Source organism: Quercus lobata, chromosome 3 (genome assembly GCF_001633185.2).
Source record: "Quercus lobata isolate SW786 chromosome 3, ValleyOak3.0 Primary Assembly, whole genome shotgun sequence".
Classification (NCBI taxonomy): domain Eukaryota; kingdom Viridiplantae; phylum Streptophyta; class Magnoliopsida; order Fagales; family Fagaceae; genus Quercus; species Quercus lobata.
In genome coordinates, this window is record NC_044906.1 from 33,906,270 (window position 1) to 33,932,425 (window position 26,156).

General features: G+C 33.7%; 2 protein-coding genes across 3 annotated transcripts; both read left to right on the top strand.

Moving 5' to 3' along the window:
- The first annotated feature begins 222 nt into the window (after positions 1–222).
- LOC115981585 (probable NAD(P)H dehydrogenase subunit CRR3, chloroplastic) lies at positions 223–3,964 on the top strand. 2 transcript variants are annotated; one of them, XM_031103851.1, is made up of 4 exons: positions 223–399; positions 756–1,120; positions 1,248–1,390; positions 3,451–3,964. In XM_031103851.1, the coding sequence occupies exons 2-4, from the start codon at positions 855–857 to the stop codon at positions 3,573–3,575; spliced, it is 534 nt and encodes a 177-aa protein (XP_030959711.1). In that variant the 5' UTR covers positions 223–399; positions 756–854; the 3' UTR covers positions 3,576–3,964. The 2 variants fall into 2 exon arrangements, with proteins under 2 accessions (XP_030959711.1, XP_030959712.1); XM_031103852.1 differs by lacking the exons at positions 223–399; positions 3,451–3,964 and adding an exon at positions 2,067–2,958 and having other exon boundaries at positions 689–1,120; positions 1,248–1,376.
- A 9,028-nt stretch (positions 3,965–12,992) lies between these two features.
- LOC115981540 (putative clathrin assembly protein At2g01600) lies at positions 12,993–24,436 on the top strand. Its single transcript, XM_031103751.1, has 15 exons — positions 12,993–13,301; positions 13,438–13,507; positions 13,593–13,690; positions 18,481–18,619; positions 18,774–18,901; positions 20,771–20,863; positions 20,994–21,044; positions 21,711–21,776; positions 21,920–21,985; positions 22,147–22,227; positions 22,331–22,411; positions 22,633–22,812; positions 22,921–23,002; positions 23,102–23,223; positions 23,827–24,436. Exons 1-15 carry the CDS (start codon positions 13,212–13,214, stop codon positions 24,205–24,207), a joined length of 1,728 nt encoding a protein of 575 aa, XP_030959611.1. The 5' UTR covers positions 12,993–13,211; the 3' UTR covers positions 24,208–24,436.
- Positions 24,437–26,156: the final 1,720 nt, after the last annotated feature.

The following is a 26,156-nucleotide window of genomic DNA, read 5'->3' on the forward strand; positions in this document are numbered from 1 at the left end:
AAAAAACCAATGATGGTGTCCACAAGAAGGAAATAAAGGCGGGGACAGACATTTTCCATTATTATGAAGAAAAATCATTCGTCTTTTTCATGTCAGATAAGGAAATCAAATCACACTTTGTTTTGCATTCAGATAATTCTCCAAAAAAAAAAAAAAAAAATGATATCTCACGGATCTCCTTTTGAGTTTTGAGTTTGAACGTTATCTTGAATTCTTGGGACTGGTTGATTGGTCCTTATTGATTCAACCGGCAGCCTTTTATTTTTCATCTTAGTTCTGATTGATTGGTCGCTTGGGGTTATGTGCTACACAATGGAAATTGCAGTTTGATATCCTCTAGAGCTCTATGGTCTATCTTTCACAGTAAGATTTGAAACCGGGACAACCTAGTTAGACCAGGTGGTAGCTAGCTTCAATTTGTGCATTTTCTTCTGCCCTCTTCTCTAACCACTCGTACCTTGTGTTGTGTTGTATCTGTTGTACTTTGATTTCTAGATAATTTTGGTTTTTAAATAAATAAATAAATAAAGATGGAAGATATTTTCATTTTTAATAAGTTTAGGAATAAAAAAATTTCACAAAACAATTCACATATGTAGAAGTAGTAAGTTGTTATTGGTAAGTAAAAAAATGATATCAGTATTGGTCTTATATAAAAACCAATAAGAGCTTGTCGACTCAATTGTTGTGAAAAATATTTTGTAGTTACTAATACTCTTTTTCATTTTAGTTAGCTGCTTATTTTATTTGGCTAGGTAGTCAAGTTTATGTTGGACAGTTAAAAGAGGAAGAATCCAACACCAACATGATCCAGTAGCATCAGACACAGTCACACAGATACTCAGACCACTACCATGTATTGCTTATCCTGCCTATCCACAACCAAACCTCTAACTCTTGCTTCTCTTCCCACTAATAATGACTCTCACTCTCACTCTCCTCCATTAATCCAAACCAATCACACTAATACTAGACCTCCCACTCCCATGCACATAACTATACCACAACCCAAAACAACTCTACCAACAACAAAGAAGCAGAAGCAAAAACGAAAACAACCATCAATAGAAGAAATAGAACGTGCTATTAGCGCCGGAAGGTACCGTGACATTGATCCCAAGTATGTCCCATTTCTTCCTATATGTTGTTCTTAGTTTCTTTTTAAAGTTTTGGTGTTGATCATGTTCATATATAGGTAATGACATTGTTGTGGTTCTGAATGTTTGTTTTGAGGTGACTTTGTTCAGGGAATTGGATGAGTTAGACAAGTCTAAGTTCGACTTGGCTTCCATGAGTTTTGGTGACAAGTTTGAAAGCCCTGTGGAGAAGAAGCTCCGTGAGACTGGAGAGTCGCTAGAGACTTGGACCCAAAACAGGTTTAGAGACTCTGGTAATCATTTTTCAAATTCAGTTCTTTGTGATTTTTTGTTTTAGACAGTAGTGTTGGGAAGTCAAACATGTTTTGCTTGTATGTTCACCATTTGTGGAGTCATTGTTGATGAAGACCATTTAGGTTCTCTATAATTAAAGTATTAAAATGAACTAAATTCTCAAGTAGTTCCAAGGTGTAGCACAATCAACAGAGGTCTCTAATTCGAGTCTTTTTGGGGCTAAACTCACTTGTCCAAAACACAATTAGACTATGAAGTAAAAAATTCGTTGCTCTTGTTTATCATAAAATGTAAACAATATTTTTGGATTGCTGAAGGCCAAACTACACTTTGGGTCCTCCAAAAATTAGGGAAATTTTAATTTCATTGCTTTACATGATTTTGTCAATTTTGTCTCTCAACTTTCAATCTCAACTCTCAAGTCAATTTTATCCTCAATCAAGCCTACTTCTAATGACAATCGAGAGTCAAAACTGTCAGTCTGACACATTTAAATGTATAGGGACCAAAATTGTAGTTTAGCCACTTAGGAAATCATAGACTCAATCAAGTTTGCATGACTTCCTATCTTTGTACAGCATTATATGCTTTGGATGTCTGATGTTTATTTTATTTGTAATTGATTACTTATTGTGATAGTCGATTAGGTTATAAAAGAATAAAGTGTTCCTTTAGTCTTTGTGAGCAGGTGAAGGTATTTTTAATTTTATACTTGTGGTTGGTGGAAGCGAGAGTAAAATTAATTGAGCTGCAGAATTCAATAATACAAAATAGTTCGTAGGGTTTGAGGAAGATGCCAGAGTTTGAAGGACCATCTGTGTTAATACTAGTATTCTATATGCATCATTGGATAATTTGGGTTTTCCAGTTGTGACCATGTACTTCAATTCTTAGAAGAAGTTAGCAAGCAGGAGGTGCTGAGCAGTGGCATTCTGGCTTAGAGTGAAATTGATTAGTTGAACAACTAAACAAGAGGATTTGGTGTCATGTCTTTACTCTTTATAGTAATAAAGAGAGTATATTTTGTTCATTGAAACTTTGAGTGGGTCGCTTTCTCTTAGGTGTTTTTTTTTTTTTAAGTAGATAGTGGAGGGAGGGGGAAGCCACGAGTGGCATTCGAACCACAAACATGGGATATCATAAAGAGTGCCATTACCACTAAATTATCACTTGTATCCTTGGATTTCTAGTTTTTAATGCATGAGGAGAATTACCTATTGTTATTAATGGATTTGGATTAAACTTTTTTTTTGGTGGAAGAGAGACTAAATAGACTAAGAGATAATTTATTAGGCTGCTGCTGAAGTCAATAAAATATTTCTTATGGTTTTGAGGAAGATTCTAGAGTTTAATGCAAGTATGTAGTAGCTGATGACACCCGGTGAACATGATTACTGCAATTTACCTATTACTGCTTTTGTCTCTTGGAAGGTCTTTCTGTTGCATATATGAAAATTTTCCCCAAATGATGGAAAGACACTTTAACTTTAAAAAAATTCCACTATGGGTCAAACCTTGTACCTTGAAAGGAAAGGAAAATATCAATCAGTCATACTTAAAAAAAAAATTTAACATATTTTAATTTTGGCCGATCTTGACTAATCTGTTAAAGATCCATAATTGACCCCAAAAAAATAGGAACTAAGGTTTTTTTTTTTTTTTTTTTTTTTGTTTTTTTTTTTGTTTTTAAGTTTTGGCTGAAGGGGAGGGGGAAGGGAACTTCTTAAATCAGTCATCCTCATTGTATATAGCTACATTTGTAAGATGTTTGAATCTTTGATAAGTGTTGTTTCGGACTGCTCTGTTGTGCAATGTAATGATCTGAAATTCATTGAAGGCCACTAGCTGAGGTGCAAGTTAAGTACACAACTAATAGACCACAGAAAATCACCTTAAACAAAGAATATAAAATGCAACAATTTAAATAGGAATGTCCCAAATATTTCATCAGAATACAAATCTGCTATTGATTCAGGAAAAAAAAAATCTATATCCAAAAAAGTTGATATATTCACGTACAAGTTCTTGCAATTGGCCTTAATACTTTTGCTATTTGCAGGAAAAAAGGTCCTCATGTTTGTGTTTCAATGGGTAATACCAATTTGGACTTTGTTAATTTTAGTGGCCTCTGGGCTCATCAAGCTACCATTCAACACCCCATTTCTTGATGACCTGCTTATGTGACCATGGCAGATCAAGTCTAGGCTCGAATTTACTTGCTCCTTGTGGTCTAATGGTACTCAGTTTTATAAAGACCATCCAGCTCACAGCATGGTATCAATTTGAGATTCTAGGCAGCAAGGTCATTGATCCTAAACAGTACTTCTGAAAAAAGTGGGTGGATCAATTTGCTTCAAAATTGTACAGACATTGCACTACGAATTTGTATATGTAGTTTGTTTACCTACTCATGTGGTTGGGTGGCTTTACATGTGGATTCTGACATATTTGTTGAGAGTTATGTATGAATCTCTCATTTTATATTTAATTACAAGTCATGCATTTCCAAGCATGGTGCTATTTGTAAGAAATCAGTTGCAGCATCTTGGGAATACATCTTCTATAATTGGTAATTGGCAAAATGTCTCAGTCTGACATGCAAGAAAACATTGTTATGAAATTGCTATTAAGATAGTGATGAGACAACAGCTGCTATAATATTTGATAGTAAGCGTTGTTATTATATGAAGTTAATGTGTCAATTTTTGTTAACCAGAAATACCTTACTCACCAAAACAATTTTCTTGTGGCACACTTTGTCTCTGCGGTTATACTTATTCACAGCACAGGGGCCCAGATTAAGGTGCTCCTATAATTTTTGTGCCATATTTTGTTTTGAAAAAAGAGAGCCCTTAGGGTCCGTTTGAATTTAGGGGGATGAAGGGGGAGTGGAGGGAGGTAAAATAGAATTGGCTAAAAATAAGTTAATTTTGGGTTAATTCTAATCTACTCTACCCTACTCCTCTCTTTCTCTCAATCCAAACAGACCATTAGTTTGTAGATATAAGGATTTAGGATTGCTAGTAAAATGCTAAATCAATATTGAAGTAACAATAATTCTTTTTAAAAGCATGAATATATTTAGACATAAAAGTCTACTCAAGTACTATGCAACTTTGAAGGTGCATTACACCCTATAATATTTTTTTTAAAGGATAGAGTTTACAGCCAAATGGGTTTGGAGAAATTTCTTGCAATCCATTCTATGGCGATTTATAATACTAAGTCACATGACTTATTAGATTATTTAAATAAATTATATGATTCATTAAATATTTTATGTAATTTACATGTTCATAGCTCTATGAATCATCACATAATAGGTTGGTTGGGAGGTGACTGTGCACTCTCAAAAAGCAGACAGTATATGCCTCCCAAGGTCCCAATACCATTCATTACGGTTTGGAAGAAAATCAGCAAAGTCTGCACTCTTGTCTTGTTAAGTGCTTTTGGGTACAAAAGTGACATGACTGAGTGTGCAGCCTTGCCTTGTATACTAATCTTAGAGCATTTTGAAAGCAATTCAGAGTGGAACTGTGGGAGTGACTGACTTCAGTCCAGTGGCCGCTAAAAGCCTAAATGGACGGCTGGACCATGAATTATCTCACGATCGGCCGCTATCAAGGTTGGACAGTGAAATTTCCTGAGGAAAAAATAAACGGTTAAAAATAATATTGTTTGATTTGTCAAGAGCTTTATAACCATTGTTATTAAACCTGACCAAACATTTACCTGGTCTGGGATTTGAGTGACTAGGTCACTCCCTTAACCAGTGGGTCATCGGTTAAATGTATGACCAAAAAAAAAATAATATAAAAATAAAAATAATTTTAAAAAATCATAAAATAAATATATAAATTATAAAAAAAAAAATAGGCTGCTTAAATTACTAATTAAGATTGGTTAAGAAAAACTAAGTCACATTTCACAATTAGCAACACTAAAAAAGATTTTTTTTTTAAAATGATGTCATAAAATCACAATCATTTCTTTGCTAAATAAAATCTTATCACATTATTTAAAATTATAATATTAACAACATATCTCAAATTTTAAAGTCACATTCTATGCATATTACTTATCTTATAGTTGCTTCCATGGATTACAATCTAATCTAAAGCTAAAACATGAAGTTCTATTTTTCATTAAAAAGTCTAGCATCAACCTTATTATGAAATCCTCTCTTTTTATTATTGTAAAGTTGTGATTTACAACTATATTTTATGTTGGTTTTATTTCATGACAAAAAGTGTTGTAATTGCATTAATTTTGTTCCTTGTATTTTGTGGGATTTTATTGTATTGGGTTTAGTATTAAGTTGGTGAAGAATCGAGCATGAAATGAAGAATCAGTACAATTTCGCAACTAACTCGCAAGAAGCTCGCGAGTAAAGGTTCCCGTGAAAAGGGCATGTGAGGTGCAAATGCTGGAAGGTGAAGAATCATGCCAGGTTGTCAGTTTCGCAAGTGTCTCATGAGAAGGGCCAACCTACGAGGTACCAGCGAAACATTCTGCCTAGATGATTTTAAGTGTGACTTTCTTACCCTTCACCTATATTATATATATCCTCATTATCCATAAAAGTAAGAGAGGCTATTCAAAGAGAAAAAACCCTAAATAGGTTTTCTACAACACAACACACCCATCTTTTAGAGAGAGAGCTACTCATCCTTAGTGAGCAATCATTGTAGCATCTTCTCATTGTCATATCTTGAGAGGAGATTTGTATCCAAACACAACTCACACATTTTCAAAGTGTAGAGAGTGTTTTGGAACTTGGGAAGTTTTGGGGATTTGCCAAAAGAAGCCAGTAAGGCTTGGCGGATGCAATCGAGCGTATTGCGGGATCTAGAAAGCTAGAGAAGACATGAATCCAAGAAGTCCATTGGTAGTAGGAGCTTGGAGGGTTTAAGTGCATTGGGTAAATTATGCTTGAAGGGTCTTTTGTTATTCATGTACTCCAACTTTATTCTCTAGTGGATCAATTTCGACTTAGAGGATCGCGGAGAGGTTTTTGGCTGAGTTCTTCGGTTTCCTCTTCGATAACATATCTTAGTGTTTTCTTGTGTTTACATCTCTCTTTCCTTACTCTTGTGCTTTACAATAAAGGCAATTTTTAAAACAATCTAGCCATAATTTAAAATTTGGGGTCTAACAAGCTCGTGTGTTTAACACAAATCTAAGCTTTCAATTATGCTCCTCTTTTAAAAAATGGCACTACAATAAAGGCAATTTTTTTTAGAATTACAAAACCATTTTGGTGAAAATGAACCATTCAAGTTGCACAAGTTGTTAAAAACTCATTGGTTTTACTAGTTCAATTGCATAAGTGATCCAGTTAAGCAATTGGATCAGCTTAGGTATCGGTTTATCAAGTTAGTAGTCGCACCATTCAGGTTGGTCTAGGTTTAATATCTATGTTTATAACTCAATTGGCACCTCCTATTATTTTTAACGTAGATGTGCAATATTCAAATTCCCCCCTTCCCAATTATCAATTTATTAAATAAGAAAGGTATCAATTAACTCAAGAATCTTGTAATTCACCACTCCCCATGTTGGGCGAAGTGGTACCTCCCCTTGCCACGAGGGTTTGGAGGTTTTCCATGCATGGTTGTCAAAATCGCAATCCAAATCATAAGATCGAACAATCTTACGATCCCACCTAACCAAAACGATTAGGATCGTACTAGGATTGCATTTTTGGTAAGATCGTATAGGATCCTACCAATCCCACCAAAAATTTTTAAAAAAAATTTTTATATATTATTTTGTCATCATTTTAAGTGTTTTGTTTAAATTTTGATCATTATAGGCATGAATATATATTGTGAACATAAGAGATTTGAACTTTGATCATTTTAAAGCTTCAATTTGATGTATCAGTTGGTGAAATAATTCATGTAATAGTCATTTACAATTAAAAAAAAGAAAAAATCTAATTCTTCTAGAGTTGCTTGTATTAGATATTAATTTTTGTTGTTTGTATATTGGAGGAAAAAATGGGAATTTAATTGATGTATTTGGTTAGGCTTAGTGTTCTAATTTTTTGCTTGGATTATGACATTATGCAGTGTTTTTGTGTATGGGTGTTTTTGTGATAGTACCAATTTGTAGTTAGCTTCAATTTTATGTATCAATTGGTGAAATAATTCATGTATTAATCATTTACAATTAAAAAAAATCTAATTCTTCTAGAGTTGCTTGTATTAGATATTAATTTTTGTTGTTTGTATATTAGAGGAAAAAATGGGAATTTAATAGATGTATTTGGTTAGGCTTAGTGTTCTAATTATTTGCTTGAATTATGACATTATGCAATGTTTTTGTGTTTGAGTATTTTTGTGATAGTACCAATTTGTAGTTAGCTAGTTTCCATTTGCTAACTTTTTTTGGATTTTGAACTTGGAACTTAGAAGTTGGAAAACATTTTCCATATGTGTTGATGGTTATTTTGGTAATTGATTGCTAATTAAATATTTGATCTTTTTTGTATACATTGTGTTAACACTCAAGTATCTTTATTTTGTTAATATAAACATAACGATATATGATATACAAATTACATCATACCGATGCAAATAATTGTTTTATTTATTTATTATTATTTTATGGACGAAATCATAATTTATGTGATTATTTAATATACAAAATTACTACCTATGTATTTTTTGCTTTAAATAAGAAAATAGGTAGAATCTTATGATCTACGATTCAATCCTACGAATTACAATTGCACCTACCTCTTATGATCATATGTAGAATCCTAATTTTAACAATCTTTTCATGAGCTCATAAGTTTGAGCCCAGGAGGTGGGTTTGGGGGATTTATCTTGCTAAAAAAATAAAAATAAAGAATCTTGTAGTTAGTTTAATGATATTATTGGACATGGATCAAATGTCAATTCAAATCCTATACCTACAATTATTGTTTAAAAAAAAATCAATTTCTGAGTCTAGTCTATTCAATTCTTACCACATATGTGTCTATTTTAATTAGTAATATAGTTTGGGATGATCTTAGTGCAATACAGATTATGGGCCTGCTTGCATTCTAGTTACTTCAATTCGTACCACATGTGTGCCTAATTTTAATCAATTTATTTAGGTTGGCTTAGGTGTAATACGCATGCGTGTATAACAGGGGTTGGTAGAAGCCAATTGAACCAACCAATCCACAGCCTGTATGTCTGCAGCTACGATACCCAACCAGTCACATGTGTGAACATTATAAACATACATACACTGATACGCCTCTCTTTGACCTTGTTTAGTACTACTTTTTCTTTTTCTTTTTTTGGTGGAGAAGATTGATTAGCACTAGTTGATTGATGATGTATTATATTTTCTTGGTAGGCAGACGACCTAATTGAAAATTTCATGGTCAACTTTTTTCAGTCAAACTAATTCTCGGTAAGAGTTCTAGATGGAGAATCTTCTCAAAGCATTTAAAAAAAATACATAATTAGTGGTGCTAATTACATAGGCAAAAGAAATCATTCTAGAGATACACTGAGTTGTATACTCAATTTCACAACTTGCTTGAATATTTGCTGCTACCACCTAGATCAGCACCATGGTTGCTTGTGTCATTATATGATTATGAGTGGTTAACATTTTTTGCCCACTAATGACTTATATGACCGACACTTTTCGTCAATCATTTACAATCTCACAAGTTAATAAAATTATGAAATTAGATGTAGAAATGACTGTGTCGTATTATAAGCAAAGGACTAAAAAGAGTGACAATTGCTACATGAGAGCACCGCCTTATATGCAAAGGACTAAAAAGAGTAACAATTGCTACATGAGAGCACCGCCTTATATGCAAAGGACTAAAAAGAGTAACAATTGCTACATGAGAGCACCGCCTAAGGCCACAAATGTTCCAAATTTTATTCTTATTATATGTTGGTAGATCCGTCATTAAAAAGCCTTCCAAAGAGAATAAAATCAATTTTGTATATATATAATTCCTTTCCAATGATTCCCATTGAAAGTGGGTGGTTAATATTGGCCTTAAAGCTTGTCCAATGTGTAAGGTAGTGTATGCAGGCAGATAAATTGTACGAATTGTTTTTTTTTTGGTTCAATAAATAAGTGATGAAGAAGATGAGTGTGCCGGGTTTAGTTTGATTATAAGGCAGAATGCCAGAATCATCACAAAAAACAGATGCAAATTTGGTATTGAGTGAATGTAAAATGCTGAAACACGAAAGCAAATATACGCATGTGCAATGCTTTTCTTATTCGGAGCGCACCATAGAAGTTGAGAAAACAGTGGCCAAAAAAAGAAAAAGTGTGGAAACAAATGAAGATTGTCTTGACTTGAGTTAGGTTTAAATCAATGTATCAGGCTATGATTTTTTTTTTTTTTTTTTTTTGGAGAAATAATTACAACATGCTGCTAACCCTCAGCTCGAACCCTTTTCCTCCTAGACCTCCAAACACTTTGTGCATGGGGAGATACCAATTTAGCTACAAAGCCTTTGGCATAACAGGCTATGATTTAAATGTGAACCTTCCATTCCATACATGATAGGCAAAGCTGCACTCAGTGTGCTCTTAGTAATACTAACTTGTAACTCTATTTATATACATGGATATACTTAAAAGATATACATTAAAATACATAGTATAATTCTTACATATATTATTTTAATACTATTGATATATAGTCATTCTTATATTTTGTTAATTCTTTAAAAAATATTGTAAGAATATTATTAGGTAGAAAATGTAAATTGTCCATATTTTTTTATTTATTAATTCTTAATTTTTGATATTGTGAAGCACTTTTTTCTTCTTCTCTTCTTACGGTTCATTAATTATGGACTTCTTAGTTTTTGTACTCAATAACTTACTTGGATAAATATTTATGATGTGGTCTCACATTTGACTCTAAAATTAAGAAATAAAACTCTCTAAAAATAAATAATTTAGAACTCATGGCACAAAATTAGACTTCAATAATAGAATCTAATTAGATTTTCTCTAAACTTTGACTATTAATATATATAGATATGGATAATTTAGTTTTTGTTTACATACTTTTACTTGATATGTATCCATATTTCTAGGATACTCTTACATGCATGCGTATTTTTTTTTTTTTAAATGCCAATATGTTTGGGATACAACCATGATATGGTTGTAACCTAACGCCCCGATAGTGAGATAACTCAAATTTGTGAAGATTTTTATTTATATTTTTTATATATTAGTTTCAATGTTAAACACTTATCTAGTTATCTCCTATTTAATATTTCATATCTTGGTTTGTATTCTAAATATTATTTAAAGGTCACGAAGTCACTTTAGTATCTATTATTGCTTTCTAATTGATATATGCTTAACAATATATGAAAAATAAATTATTAACAATATATCAAAAATGTAAATAAAATTATATTAATTAATTAATATTCTAATTTGCTAAGGACCATAGTTACATCCTTTGCCAAGTGCCTTATAGTTGAATTGACACGTTTGTGCATGAGGATCTATGGGGAAATGATTCGAGCTAGGAGATTTGCAATATATTGTAATTATTATCTTCTTCTTCTTTTCTTTTCTTTTTTTTTTTAAAAAAAAAAAAAAAAAAAAAAAATCAGCTTATGGGACCACAGCTTCTGAAACAAGAAACAGCTAGCTTCACATCTTTTTTTTTTTTGAGAAACAACTAGCTTCACATCTTGAAACAGAGCATTGCAGTTGTCACTTTAGGAAATTTTCACGAGATAGGTTTGAATCATTTTATTCCCTGATACAAATAAAAGGAAAGGTACTCATCTATAGTGACAATACCTACCCACCTAACAAAAATAAAAAGAATTCTTAGAATCAATTATAAATAATCCCTCCATCCACTGCATGATCTGGTGTCAATGTTTCTAACACAACCAATAATTGGGTAGAGTTTTTAATATGAGTTATCATTTCACTCTCTTCACTCTCCTCCTTCTTAAGCAAACATTAAAAAAGAAAACGATTTATAATCATTTTGGACACAGGGCTTTGTGTGAGTTCATATCTGCACAACTATTTTATATTCCTTTACTCACCCTTTATCTCGTGACAACTTTTTCAATGGAATTGGAAATCATTTCCTGGCATTGTTAAAGTCCACACTTTTGAAGATACCTTTCTTTAACCTCTTGAACCACTTTCCAGTTGGTAATGATTTCTACGGCTATAAGGAAATTCTTTGTTTTTAGCTGTTCTCCTTCAAAGCTTGATGTTTACATTATTATTAAGTCCGAACTATTATAATTGAGATCCAACAGTGCTGATTTAGCCGAATAGAAACCCCTTTTTAACCTTTGGCATTACTTCTTGATTAATTCATTCCATAATTAAACAGACAAAATAAACCCTTTGAAACCCAATTTAGAACTACTCTTAAGCTTGTTTTGGATGGTAAGAATGTACGTTTATATTGGCCAAAAAAATTTAGCCCAATCTAGAAATTTGTCATACTCCATTTCTTTGAGTTCTGTTTCTGGAAAGGTTCAAAATAAAACACCGCTAAGCTTTATTATAACGGTCCCTAGAAAAAGTCGACCTCATAAAATATTCCTTTGTTGCTTTGACACATGGCACAGCTACTAAACACATGACATGTAGGGCCTCATGCCATTTTATAAGTTTGAGCTAAACAACTAATCCAAACGTTTTATGCTCAAAATTTTCTCCGGGGCGTGTGTAAAACTGTGTGGATTAGTTTGTGTGTGTAACAACATTTATCCTCTTTTTATTTTTTATTTTTTATTTTTTTTGACGAGATAATATATAACCCCAAATTTCAAATTTCACATAATTGATGAGTTTGTTAAATATGTCCTTATCAGTGCAGTTGACATAACTAGAAAGGTTTTCAGTGCCAATCCCTTAATACTATTAATTGGATTCTAAACATAGCTTTAGAGTTAGAGTCGGGCGCTTTGTTGTAAGCCAAAAACATTGCTTCCTTGTTTTGTTTTTTGTTTTTTGTTTTTTGTTTTTTTTTATGGTTTATTGCTTCCTTGTTGATATATAAGGATGATCAATTTCACATTAAGGAAAGGTTTTGCGTAAATGACAATACATGCACGTAATTTAATAGATAATAATAAAAGATATTATTTTGGGTTGATTGGATCATAAATACCAGATTTGGTAGATGAGAGAGACATATATATATATTTATATATATATATATATTTACAAATTTAGTCTTTTTGTGTTGCCAATGTATAGGATATATTTTTTATCCTATCTTTTACTCTTTACCTATTTTAAACTAATTCCCTTTCCTTTCATGAATTTGGATTATCTACAATTGGTTAAATTTTTTTTTCCCCAAAATTGCTATCTATTTATGTGAAGAAACGCATAATTACTTTCACACGAAATCTTTTACGTGAATATATAAAAATCGCAAATTCTGTTTTTAAATGAATAAATATTTTATTTAGTGTAGTAATAAGGAGGGTAAAAATCTGGAATATTATTATAATAAAAAATAAATAAAATAAAAGACGCCCAAAAAAAAAAAAAAGAGAAAAAGCCAACATGGTCGGAAAGACTTTCTCTCTCATCACAGGTCACCAAAAAAAAAACGATTTCTCTCTCTTCTTTCTTTCTTTCATTCTTTCATTGTAGCCTGTCATTTTGATCGATTTCTCTCTCTATCTCTCTATCGCTCAACGGATCCCAGAGAAAGAGAGAGAAACAAGGTGTGGAAACCACGTAATCCCTTTCTCAACAACAAATTTTTTTTTTTTTTTTTGGTTTTTGGTTTTGAGAGGGAGAGAGAGATCTGAGTGAGCGTTAAAAATGGGGACGCTACAGACTTGGAGAAAAGCCTATGGCGCCCTCAAAGACAGCACCAAAGTCGGCCTCGCCCATGTCAACAGCGACTACGCGGTTTGATTTCTTCTCTCTCTCTAGAACAATAACAAACAAACCTTACACTTTTTTTTTTTTTTTATAAGAGCAAATCTTTTGATCGATTCGATTCGATTCGATTGATAGTAAAAATTGTGGTTGTTGTTTTGTTTAGGATTTGGATGTGGCCATAGTGAAAGCTACCAACCACGTCGAGGTTCCGCCCAAAGAAAGACATCTTCGAAGTAATTCATTAATTTGTTATTAGTTTCTACTGATCTTTTTCATGTTTTATCAATTCTTTCTTGTTGATATATTTGTTGTTTGTAGAGATTCTGAGTGCCACGACAACGATTCGGCCCCGTGCCGATGTTGCTTACTGCATTCATGCGCTTTCCCGGCGATTGGCCAAGACCCGCAATTGGACGGTATCTTTCAATTTCATGTTTACTGATTTTTGGCAGTTATTTGGGGGGTTTCATATCAATAGTGTTATTATTTACTTGCCATATGTGCTTGATTTCTTTGATCTATTACTTTCCCATCCTATCTTGATACAATTGTTGAAAATGTAATTTGCAATGGATGTGCTTGATTTACCACAAGAATTAAGTTGCATTTTTTTATGGAGCCTACTTCAAGACCACTAGAACCCTACAATTTACATACATATCTGGTCCCTGTGGTTTAATGTGATTAATAGCAATCACGTTAAACTTTAGGGACTAAAACCAATCACTTTACGTTTTTTAGGGATTAATAGCCGTCACTTTAAACCTCAGGGACTAAAACCGATCACTTTAAGTTTTTTGTGGAAGTACTAGCGATCACTTTAAACTTTAGGAACTAAAATCAATCACTTTAAGTTTTTTAAGGATTACTAGCGATCACTTTAAACTTCGTGGATTAAAATCCTCATGAGCTAAAGTTTAGGGACCAATGGTGTATTTCGGCCTTGTTTTTACAATGGAACTAGGTTAAATGTAAATGAATCTTTTTAAGTGGAAGTTAAAATTCTTGTTGAACTCTTACCTATCAAAAAAAAAAAAAAAATGCTTGTTGAACTCTTGAAATAGTTGTCAACTATGCAACTATACATTAGCATGGTGGATGGAGGACTTCAAAATTAGTGTCATAATGTTATTAGCAAAGCTCGTGTTGACCTGTATTAGGTGTTTGGAACTGCGGTGAACTAAAGTTTATTACAAATTCTGTGATTTTTTTTTTTTTTTTCACTTTTCATCAAGTTAAGTGGATGGTGGAGGATTAGGAGATTTTAATATATGATATTTTATGTGTTTCATACTATATAACCCTAGTTTTTGCATGATTTTGTTTTATAAAACTGATTGCATCCTTTTAAACCTTTCAAACATTTTAGGGCTTGGAAAATGTGACAACTTTTGTTGGGTTGTACCTAAAAGAAAAAAAGAAGAAAGAACAGAAATATAAGGTTGTTCAAAAATATGAAATTTTACTTCTTAAATTTCCTTTTGACGGTATCGCAGAGTAGTTTTGATGGATCAAAGGCATCATGGGTGGAGTTAATATTTTGGGGTTTAGTTGATGATATTATAACCAGATTTCTAAGTACTCATGGATCTTTAAATATTGAAAAGATTTGCTAGACTATACCCTTTACAAACATCAGGATGAAAATTGGCTTCAAGAGCTCAATCCATGTTTCATATGAACTTGAGAATGTTTCATATGAACTTGAGAATGTTTCATATTAACTTGAGAAGTGCATTGATTTTAAATAAATAAATAAAAAATTAAAAAATAGACTTGGTTTTACTTTTGCCTGCTCTACTAGTCTTTACTTGGTCTATGCTCCAGGTAATCTGCCTGAAAGTTTCTGATGGCTTGAGAAGGTGTCATTTTGCCAATTTATATTTAACAGTTTGTATAACCCTTATTTTAAAGTTTTCAACACCACTTATGCAATGACTAGCATCAACTAGAGGAGATTTGATTGTGCTGTTATGTAAACTGTATTTGCTTTGACATCATGCATTTAAGTGGAGCTCATTTAGTTGTTTGGGTGGCTTAATTCATAGGACAGACATTTGGATGACCATGTTTTTGAGCGGATAGAGCTTTTATGGAAAACTATCAATGTGTATAAACTTTTGTAATGTGAAAACTCTTAGTATAGTGTTTTTAGGGTTTGAAAGACCTCATTCACAAGGCTTAGAATGAATAAGTGGACTGAATTGGTTAGTGATTCTAATGTGATCTGATGTGGAAATGGACGTGACAATAGCTAATCACTCATTGGGAATACCCAATCCACCATTCCTCAAAGGAGAACAGACCATCCCCCAATCAACTAAATGAAATTTTATTGCATGTCCCATCCCACCCTACAAGAAGTCCCCTTGAAGATACTCCAATCTATTTGCAAGATGAATTGGCATCTTGAAAAAATATATGAAATCAATGGAATGTGAAGATAATGTACTCTTAATGAAGGTAATCCTTTTGCCTTTTGATAGATACATCTTTTTCAAACCCACAAAGTGTGGTTCCACTTTTTCAATGATGTGATACCATGCCCCTTGAGCCTTAGATAGGGATCCCGGAGGCAAACCCAAGTAAGTTGTGGGCATTTACCCCCTTACAACCCAACACAGCCACTAACTCCCTTATTTTCTGTACCTCCCCAACTAATTCTATTTCACTTTTGCCCAGATTTACCCTCAACTCTGAAACTGCTTCAAAACACTGAAGAACATAATATAGGTATACAAAAAGATGTGGAATTTACTCACAAAAAATATAATAGGGTAGTCAACAACCCTATTTCTTTCTCCCATGTTAAACCTAGATAAATAGCCTCCCTCCACATCCCTTTGAATTACTCTGATTAAAATCTCCATAGACAAAATAAAAAAGAAGTGTCAATAAAGGATCGTCTTGTCCCAGTCCTCTAGGCTGCTAAAGAAACCAATTGGGCTACCATTAATCAAAATGGAAAAATAAATCATTGAAATACAAAAATGGATCCATTTCTTCCATTTCATGCTAAAACTGAATCTTTCCAGCACACACACACAGTCCCAATTAACATGGTTGTATGCCTTTTCACTGTCTAGTTTGCAAATTACTCTAGGAACTTTGCTCCTCAACTTGGCTTCTATCCAAAACCTCATGGGCGATAAGAACTAAGTGAATAATTTGTCTACCTCCAATGAATGCATTTTCTGAGTCATACACAAGATTCCCAACTTCTTCCGTCTATTTGCCAACACTTTAGAGATCCAATTTATACATGATCCCTAGTTGATATGGAGATAGTCTTTGATTTTTTCACAACCCTACTCCTTTTGGAGGATCAAGGTAATAAAAGATTCACCCTATGAATTTTTAAATCTACAATTAGTATAAAATTTGTGAAATACTCACATCATATAATTCTCTAGAATATCTAGTAATGTTTGAAGAAAGCCATATTAAATACCTCTGGTCCTAGAGCTTTGTCACCATCCATATGATGTAAGGCCCTAACCCCCCCCCCCCCTCTCTCTCGATCTAATGGTATCCATTTACCTATAGGCTAGGAAGCATTGACACAGCTGGGAGGGTGCCACACCGGAGTCCAACGCGGCCCGACGCGGGATGCACCTACCAACACAGCTGCCCGCATGTCAGTGCCGCATCTGAGTTTTTTTTTTTTGGTTTCCGGATTCGTGCCAACTCGCTCCACCGACGTGCGCCGATTCGCGCCAAACTTGGCTGATTCGAGCCTAATCGGATCATATCGGCCGAATATAGGTGTGTTTCGGCCGGAAAAAGAAATTGGCTGGTAAAAAAAAACTTAAACTGAAAATACCGGTGGATATTGATACAAGATAGCCGCTGTCGACGTCACAAGATACCGGTGGCCTTAACCCCTTTCTTCTTCTTCTTTGCTTCTTCATTTTCTTCTTCCTTTTTTTTCACCGCCTTCTGTTCTGTTTTTATTTTTTATTTTTTGATAGTAAAACGATAGGATAAGTTTTGTTAAATGCCAGGCTTTATTTTGTTTTTTTGCGCCTCTCTGACCAAACACATGAGCCACATCTTCCCTTTTTTTCTTTTTTAATGGGAAGCTACACCTATTTTAATACCTGTCACATATATCCTTTATTTTGTTTTTGGGCTGACCAAACATGTGAGCCACTAGGCCACACTTTTTTTTTTTTTTTGATGGGAAGCCTCATCTATTTTAATACCTTTGTCAATAATTTAAGTGTCAAAAACTTTTGTGTACTTATTACTATCTATCTTTTTTTTTTTTTTTTATTATATGAGTTTTCTATTATTATTACATAAAAAGCATGCTTAGCAATATATAAAATATATAAATAAAAATATTTTAAATAATTTTTTAATCACCGCACCCGCATCCTATTTTTTCAAAAATTGTCGAGTCCCGCACCCGCACCCGCACCCGAATCTAGAAACGCACCCATGCTTCATAGCCTATAGGTTTTTCATCAATGGTTGATAGAGAAACCATCTCTACCTCCTTCACCCCTCTATCCTTTGTCTGTAGATTCCCATCCACTTCTACATTGTCTATATAATTAGCCCTTTTGTGAGTTAGTCAAACAATGAAAAAGCCTCTTACTGTTTTCTCCTTCCTTTAACCATAAAGCTCTTGATTCTGATGCCAACTATCTTCCTCAAAGTGTGCCAGCTTCTTGGCCTCAGATGTTAACTCATACCTCTCCTGGCACTCCTCCAGAGATAGGGATGCATTCTCCTCCTTTATGTCCAACTTCGGTGTTATGGGGGATACCCTGCAGAATACTAAAAACCGGCGGACTTATGGTTTATGGCATAATATGTTTTTTAGTGAGTCATGGAATCATTCTCTTATTTATGTTTTAATGAAGGATAGATTCATTAGAAGTTGCAAATGGTTCTTTGGCCCCACTATATAATTATTATACAAAGGATTTCCTTTGTTGGCCATGCATTTGATATGGATCTTGGACTCTTTTATGGTGTAAAATATCTATTTCATGCTTTCTATGGTGTGCATTTCTTGTCTTCTAGTGTCCTTTCTCTAAAATCTTTGGGTATTTCAAATATTTTAACACAGCACTGCAAATCTAAGGTTATATTTTCGATAAGTTATATTTGGTGACTTAATTTTCTTAGTATCTACCTCATTATTTTCCTATGGATAGAGTTTCTTATATTTCTTCCATTTCTTCTTGTTTATTAGGTGGCATTAAAAACACTGATAGTCATCCATAGGTTATTGAGGGAGGGAGATCCTACTTTCAGAGAAGAACTTCTGAATTTTTCACAGAGAGGACGCATTCTCCAGCTTTCTAATTTCAAGGATGATTCAAGTCCAATTGGTTAGTTCTACACCCATATCTCTTTCATTCCTTCTCTTTTGGTAGTTAATACTGGCTCTAACTGATGTGCTTGAACTATCGTTGTTTTAGTTCTTTATGCAATGAGATTTCAGTACTTCTGACTTTTTAATATTCCTTTTATCTTTTTCTTCAGCTTGGGATTGCTCTGGCTGGGTACGTACTTATGCGCTGTTTTTGGAGGAACGACTTGAATGTTTTAGGATTCTTAAGTATGATATTGAAGCCGAACGTCTACCCAGACCTTCCCAAGGACCGGAGAAGGTATTTTACAAAATCAATGAGTATTCCTTTTTACTAAGATGGGGGAATTTACTGGGATAGGTTTTAATACTAATTACACTCCTTGCCTTGAAAGAGTAAGTGAGGGACAGTAAGCAAATAAAGTGAAAAATCTGATTTTGGGTTTGCATGGTTTTAACTCCTTAATTAGTTTCTTTTCTAGTCAGTACCTCTAGATCATTGCTCAGTTTATATGAATGGCCTTTGACTTATTAGGATTTGATGATATTTTCTAAGATAATATGCTCATTTCTTTTTTGAAAATGCCATTTGTTGGTGGACTCATCCCTATGGAATTTATAGGACTTATTTCCTAACAAGCCTCGTAGTACTTCTGGTCTGGTCTTCTTGGTCGTATAAGTTGATTAAACTACATCATCTCCAGCTCTATACACCGCCTCATTAAGGGGAGGTTATTGGATTGACAATCCTCTCCCCTCCCTTAGGGCCACTGGACCAAAAGACAAAAGTGTCAAGCTTTGAAATGTTTGAAAGGAAAAGTACTTATATTGACTTCTTAAGTCTTATAAATTATTTTGTGGAATTTAAATCCTCTGATTCTTTTTTACTTGTGTGGTGTCAATTTGTTTTAAGGTTCAATGATATGGTTCCTTTATTTTGGAAGCAAAATTGACAACACCTTCAATAAAAGGCCATCTACCACTGTCGAAAATTTGTTTCTTGCACACTTACCAAAAAAAAAAAAAAATTGTTTCTTGCACAACATGGACTTCTTAGAAGACTTATATACCATTTCTTTCATGGACTTCATAGAAGACTTATTTCTCTCCCATTAATTTCTCGGCCCTTGTAATATTTATTTATTTATTTATTTTTGTCTTAAGAGAATAGTATTTTTCTTTAATGAAATTTTGCATTACTTATTTTTTTTAAAAAGTAGGAAACATCCTATCGCCTCCCCTGCCTTCTCTTCTCTCTTTGGAGTTATATATTTGGTAATTTTTTAATTATAAATCTTTCAGATAAAATAATCTGAACTTAAAACAAGTGGGATTCTCATTGGGGCACCTTGTTCAGGTTTGTAGCCAGTAGTTTGTGTAGCTTAAGCTACAGGTACATATATTATAAAGAAAGAAGTAAAGTTTAGTGATTCATATTACCGGAATAGTTTCACTAGCCATCTTAAGGCTTGGGTTGAGCTTGAGCCTTTACTACAAATCAATCCAAAAGGCAGTTAATTTTCAACTCAGTTTGGCTCATTGTACCATTACTTGTTTCAACACTGTAAAACAGTTGCTTTGTATATGTATTTTTCTATATGTTCAGTTGACATAGCTATAATCTATACCTTTGGATGCAAACCAGAAGTGCTATAATTAGTGTATATTTCATTTCCTTTTCTTTTTCATTTTTTTTTAATAAAAAATTTAATTTTAAAGATGCTTTTGTGTTATCTTTTAAACCATAATTTACAAGCAATTACAATTCTTACAGAGAAAATCATTTCTGCTGTCACTTTTTATTATTTATTTCCTTTTTCTCTTATATTTTCAAAACTATAGGTGACCATGGATGGTATCATTGAACGAACTCAAGATTCTTTGTAGACTGTAGGTCCCTTGTTGCTGGGGAGTAGTATTTGGAAAATTGATGAATGTGTTGTCTATCAACCATTTATGACATATCTGAAATTGTTCTTGTTCAAGTTTGTATAAGAACTTTTTGTTGTTGTTGATATGGAAGTTTTTGTTGGATGTCAATATCATAATTGATATTGAACAGGCTTGATATACTTTCATGAAATGCGTGGGTGTGATAAGTTTTCATTACTAAAGATTCATGAATTCCCCTTTTCTCTCCTTGTCTTTCTCATTCTTCTTTCACTAGCAGGGATACAGCAGAACCAGGGATTTGGACAGTGAAGAACTGTTGGAGCAATTACCATATTTGCAGCAGCTGCTCTATCGTCTTTTTGGTTGCAAGGTACTTTTTGTGACTTTTTGATCTTCTGTTTTCATTTTTTTAGTGAACTTTTGTTTTGGATTTTTCTTAATTATCAATATCATATCAATAATTTGGGAATAATTGTTTAAGTTATTGTCTGCTGTTACAGCCAGAAGGAGCAGCTTTTGGTAATTATGTTATACAATATGCCCTGGCTCTGGTATGTGTGGTGCTTCTTTTTGCTGTAGGTTATACTTTGTTTGACTTGTGTTTCTGAATTTACAAGAATTTCCTTTATTTTTAATAATATTTCATATAATGGAAGGGTTAGATTATTTTCAGCTATTAAATGAATTCCCTTTTACAGTGTCTTTAAATTGTACAAAATGACTAGAGAAACATGGAGCTTATTGACAAAGATTCGAATGCCATTTCATCTTGAAGAGTCCACTGAATGATATTATGCATGATCAGAAATAGTGGTTTACCAGGTCTTGAATTGTAGTTCATTCTACATTCATAAAAATGATTTAGTAGTTCTTTTGAAACTTTTTATTACATGTTAAGATACTTAACGCATCCTCCCTTTCTGTCTGTCTCTATCTCTGTTGGTTTATTGTATGTTTTGTGGGAGTGAGGAGCATATGTGTGAGAAATTGGTATTAACTTAAGGAAACAAATTTGATACCTATTTTTTCATTTCCTGTTCCGTGCCCTACTTTCTCAAAGAACATGTAGAACATGTGCGACTTTGTCAAAAACTTATCTTAGAAAGCCTACCATTGCCCCCCCCTCGCCATTTCTTTCCCTTGATAAAGAAAAAGGGAAAAACCATATTATTAAGTGCTTATTTGTTTTCGACCTTGTTGATATCTACACTTTTCAGGTACTGAAAGAGAGTTTTAAAATTTACTGCGCTGTTAATGATGGGATCATCAATCTTGTTGATAAGGTAAACTTGTTGATCATATAATATATATTTTGCTGAATAAAAAGATTTTATTGATTAGCAAAACAAGTATAAAGGACCAAAGGGGCCCAAACCATCTCATGCACTGACAAAACCTAGCTGTAAATAATCTGATCTCATTGCAGTTTTTTGAGATGCCGAAACATGAAGCTGTCAAAGCCCTTGAGATCTATAGACGAGCTGGCCAGCAGGTGATATTTTACATTGATTCCAAGTTTAATATTCTTTTTTGATAGCTTTTTTGTGCTTTATGGTATATATTTTTCCTATACTTTTATTAATCATGGAAGGTATAGGATCTACCAGTGCAGTTTTATGTTGTTTCTCTTATCAAACCTTGGTTTTGCTGCAGGCTGGGAGCCTTTCTGAATTTTATGATACTTGCAAAGGATTGGAACTTGCTAGGAACTTCCAATTTCCTGTTCTTAGAGAGGTATGATGCTATTACTGTGGTTTAGTGTTTTAGTTAATTTTAGGTTATTCATTTCAGTCGTATCAATTTATAACAACTAACTACTTATGTTTACCTTTTCCAGCCTCCACAATCCTTCCTTACGACCATGGAAGAGTATATAAGAGAGGCACCCCGAGTGGTTAATGTTCCAACTGAGCCATTGGTGAGTGAGTGTATTTTGTAATGAGCACAATAAGTATCCATTGCTCTTAAATCAAGTCCAGTTTATGTTATTTGTCATTTATTTAATTTTTATGTAGTACCACTCTCTGTTTTGTTCCCTATGGATCTTTTTAGTGTTTTATTGACATTATAAACCTTGAGATGGAGCATTGCTTTTAGAAGATACGTGCTACTGAACTCCTATGTGTTCAATATGAACAGCTTCAATTGACATACAGACCAGAAGAAGGCCCTTCTGAAGAGACAAAAATATCCAGTGATGAACTGGAGCCACCAGCTTCAGATAATGCTGCTGTATCTAATGTCGAGATTACTCCTACTCCTCCTCCTCCTCCTCCTTCTCCTCCTCCTCAAAACAACCTGGAGACTGGAGATTTGCTGGTAAATCTTTAGGTTTTGTACTTCAGTTACTAGGTTTATGTTTTTGCAAAGTTTTTATTCAGTTTCTTGTCTCTTAATGCCCCTCCCCCTCTTTTCTGGTGAATTCAGGGATTGGATTATAGTGCTGCCGATGCGTCTGCAATTGAAGACAGAAATGCTTTGGCTCTAGCCATAGTTCCATCAGAACCCGGTAACATCTTGTCACTTCTTTTTGCTTTCCAATACTGCTACTTAAGCAATTTTGCATGGCCTTTTGTTTACCTATCAGGCATTGCCTCTCATATTGCAGGTGCTGTCCCAACATTTCAGTCTAATGGTGTACAAGCAAAAGATTTTGATCCTACTGGATGGGAACTTGCCCTGGTAACCACTCCCAGTAGCAACATTTCATCAGTTAATGACAGACAACTGGTAGGCCCTAATTGTATTCCCTCCTCTTTGTTCTGCATGTATATTCTTTTTTTATTTTTCTGGTCATTTTAATATAAATGTGCTGAAGCAATGGTTTTCCTTCACTGGTTTATTAGAAGTTATAGGAGTATAGCCATGCATATAATGACATTGTTGGCCAAAATGTGTCCGCTTTTCAGTTAGAGTCACTGGCACATATATTAAAAAGAGAGACTCATTAGTCATTATCCAGTCCACCTTTATATATTTTGCCTAATGTGCTGTCTTGATAGTCCTCTTATAAATGTTCCTAAATTTTGAAGAAGCAGCCTTTTAATGAGACTCACTTGTTTGAGAATGCATTTTCAACAAAAAGTTACCTTCGAAAGAACTGATGGTAAAATAATCTTAATTGCTGGTTGATTATGCTTCAATTTTATGTGTCTAAACCCAAATTTCTTGCAGTAAGTTCTATTGGTTTTGGTTTCAGTTTTATAGTGACATAATTTGCATTAATGTATGCTTTTTGCCTAAGAAGTTAGGAATGTGGTCAAAATCATGGGGTGATGTATATGCCTCTTCCAGAACGGCTTTAACTGTCTTATTTCTGCCAATGTTTGTCAGGCTGGTGGATTGGACTCGCTCACTCTTAATAGTTTGTACGACGAAGGGGCATATAGAGCTGCACAGCAGCCTGTTTATGGAGCACCAGCCCCAAATCCATTTGAGGTACATGATCCATTTGCTTTATCAAGTGGTGTTGTTGCACCTCCTGTTCAGATGCCGGGAATGGCTCAACAGCAGGCGAACCCCTTCAGTCCTTATCAACCTGCAGGTCCATACCAACCTACTGGTCCATACCAACCTACCTTCCAGCAGCAGCCACAACAACATATGATGGCCCCGACAAATCCTTTCGGTGATACAGCATTTGGTGCATTTCCTGCAAACCCCGTTGCTCACCCACAAACTAATAATCCATTTGGAAGCACAGGCCTGCTGTAAAGGCAATGTTTGAACATCCAAAAAATGTAATTTAGTAAACTGAAATTGGGTTTGTATTTGGAAATGAGGGAAGCAGTCTGGGTTAGGGAGGTTTGATCCACAGGAGAGAGGGTTTTGGCATATGAAGGTATGTTTGGGTTGTAAAAGTCAGCGAGTGAATAGCACATATCTAATAATTAGTTTATGTGTTTTGAGATTTTTTGGAGTAATTTTGAAAATATATTGTCTACTTTTCACGGGAGTAAAAAATATAGATATCCATGAACTGCACTACTTCTTTGACCTTACTACCAGGTAAGGTTGGACTGTATTCGTTTATGCTTGGTCGGTTTGCGATGTTTGACCACAAAATGTCAGTTTTGGATGATTGTATGGTATTTTTTTGGGGTATCATATCCGAATTGCTTCGGTCATTCATTTTAATTATAATAATCTCAACCATTCATATCTATCCAAGAAGACAAAATGGTTATTCCAATGAATGATTAGGATCATCTGGGCAAGGAATTCTACAAAATATTAAGATTCATTTTGGTAAGAATGTAGCCTTATTATTACGAGCATGGCAAAAGATAAAGCAAATTCGTTCTTTGCTAATGTTGTGTCCTGTGTAAGATATCTATGCAATGTTTGATTTAATGCTTTTCAGAAAGCTATAGACGTGCCAATTGGTCAAGAAAAAAAAATCTACCTTTTGTGATGATCAGGGGACAAGTGGATGTGGATCCCATAAACAAACTGCCTTGGTCCTTGCTCAATCAATTGCTAAAATTAAAAAAGCAGAACTAAAAGAATTTCAATAAAAAAAAAAGGCCTAGTTTGAATGTACAAAAGCACTTACTAGAGAATCTCGTGAAATGTTGTTCCCCAAAATCTTAATAATTAGTAATTTAGTATTAAGCAAGGACCATATAGCTTTAATTTGTAATCGTCTGCTAACTTTTGGCTTTATGGTTTTGGACCTGGTTAGGTAACTAATGTTCTTTTGAACATATTTATATTTACAATGTGATAAGTTCATCTTTGGTATTGATGTTGATCACACAAAAATCATTACGCACTTTTCCTTAAGCATGTAATATACAAAATCAATTGGTGTTGAATTTTTAATATTATTCTTCACCTTGAAATGAGGAAACATACTTGAACAAAACTTATTGTTGCTTTGGTTTCTCTTTGGTTACAACACTCATGTCATGTTAAATCTAAGAGTAAATTCTTTTATGACAATATCATTTGTCATAATTTTGACCACAACTTAATGATGCGTACAATTATGATTGGTGAACCATTACTCACATAGACCCATAATTTTTTCTCCACCACTTACAGTTGCACATACTAGTGTCATGATAAGAATTGTGGCACAAAAGTTGTGTTCACGGACTCTCTGTCAAAATTAATTCTTCTAAGACTACACAATTTGCCATATTTTGATAAAATGTGCGATTGTGATTGATGAACTATCACATTCATATTTCAATAAAGTACTTAGACTATGGTACTAAAAACAGAAAATATTGTTTTGCACTTGTTATTTTACTCTTCATATATACAACATTCATAATTACATGTGCGACATACATATTTTTAAATGATATTCACATTTAAAATGTGAAATGAGTAATATGTACGAACGATGTAAACTAACGAATGTGAGAGAATCATTGCCTACTAAAAAGACAAGTTTTACACTTTTGTACAAATAGCATGCATTTCTATAAATTTTTCAAAATTTTAATAATACGGAAAAGGAATAAAGGACACTTCTAGTTATGAAGAGATATGGCGGAAACCTTTTTCACTTCTAACCATGCGAGAGAGACATCTTGATGGCTTTTAGTACAACCTATAGTTCTTATACCACCTAAATTCAAGGACCAAGGAGGCCCCAAAGCCACAACATAGAATTCCACTATTAATCTTTCAATTAATCACTAATATAAAAG

Bases quoted from the DNA above. Each gene is read 5' to 3' on its own strand.
- LOC115981585 (XM_031103851.1), top strand. From the start codon at position 855: ATGTATTGCTTATCCTGCCTATCCACAACCAAACCTCTAACTCTTGCT. The intron at 1,121-1,247 runs GTATGTCCCATT...GACTTTGTTCAG, and splicing joins TACCGTGACATTGATCCCAA to GGAATTGGATGAGTTAGACA. The intron at 1,391-3,450 runs GTAATCATTTTT...TGCTATTTGCAG, and splicing joins AAACAGGTTTAGAGACTCTG to GAAAAAAGGTCCTCATGTTT.
- LOC115981540 (XM_031103751.1), top strand. From the start codon at position 13,212: ATGGGGACGCTACAGACTTGGAGAAAAGCCTATGGCGCCCTCAAAGAC. The intron at 20,864-20,993 runs GTACTTTTTGTG...CTGCTGTTACAG, and splicing joins ATCGTCTTTTTGGTTGCAAG to CCAGAAGGAGCAGCTTTTGG. The intron at 22,228-22,330 runs GTATGATGCTAT...TACCTTTTCCAG, and splicing joins AATTTCCTGTTCTTAGAGAG to CCTCCACAATCCTTCCTTAC.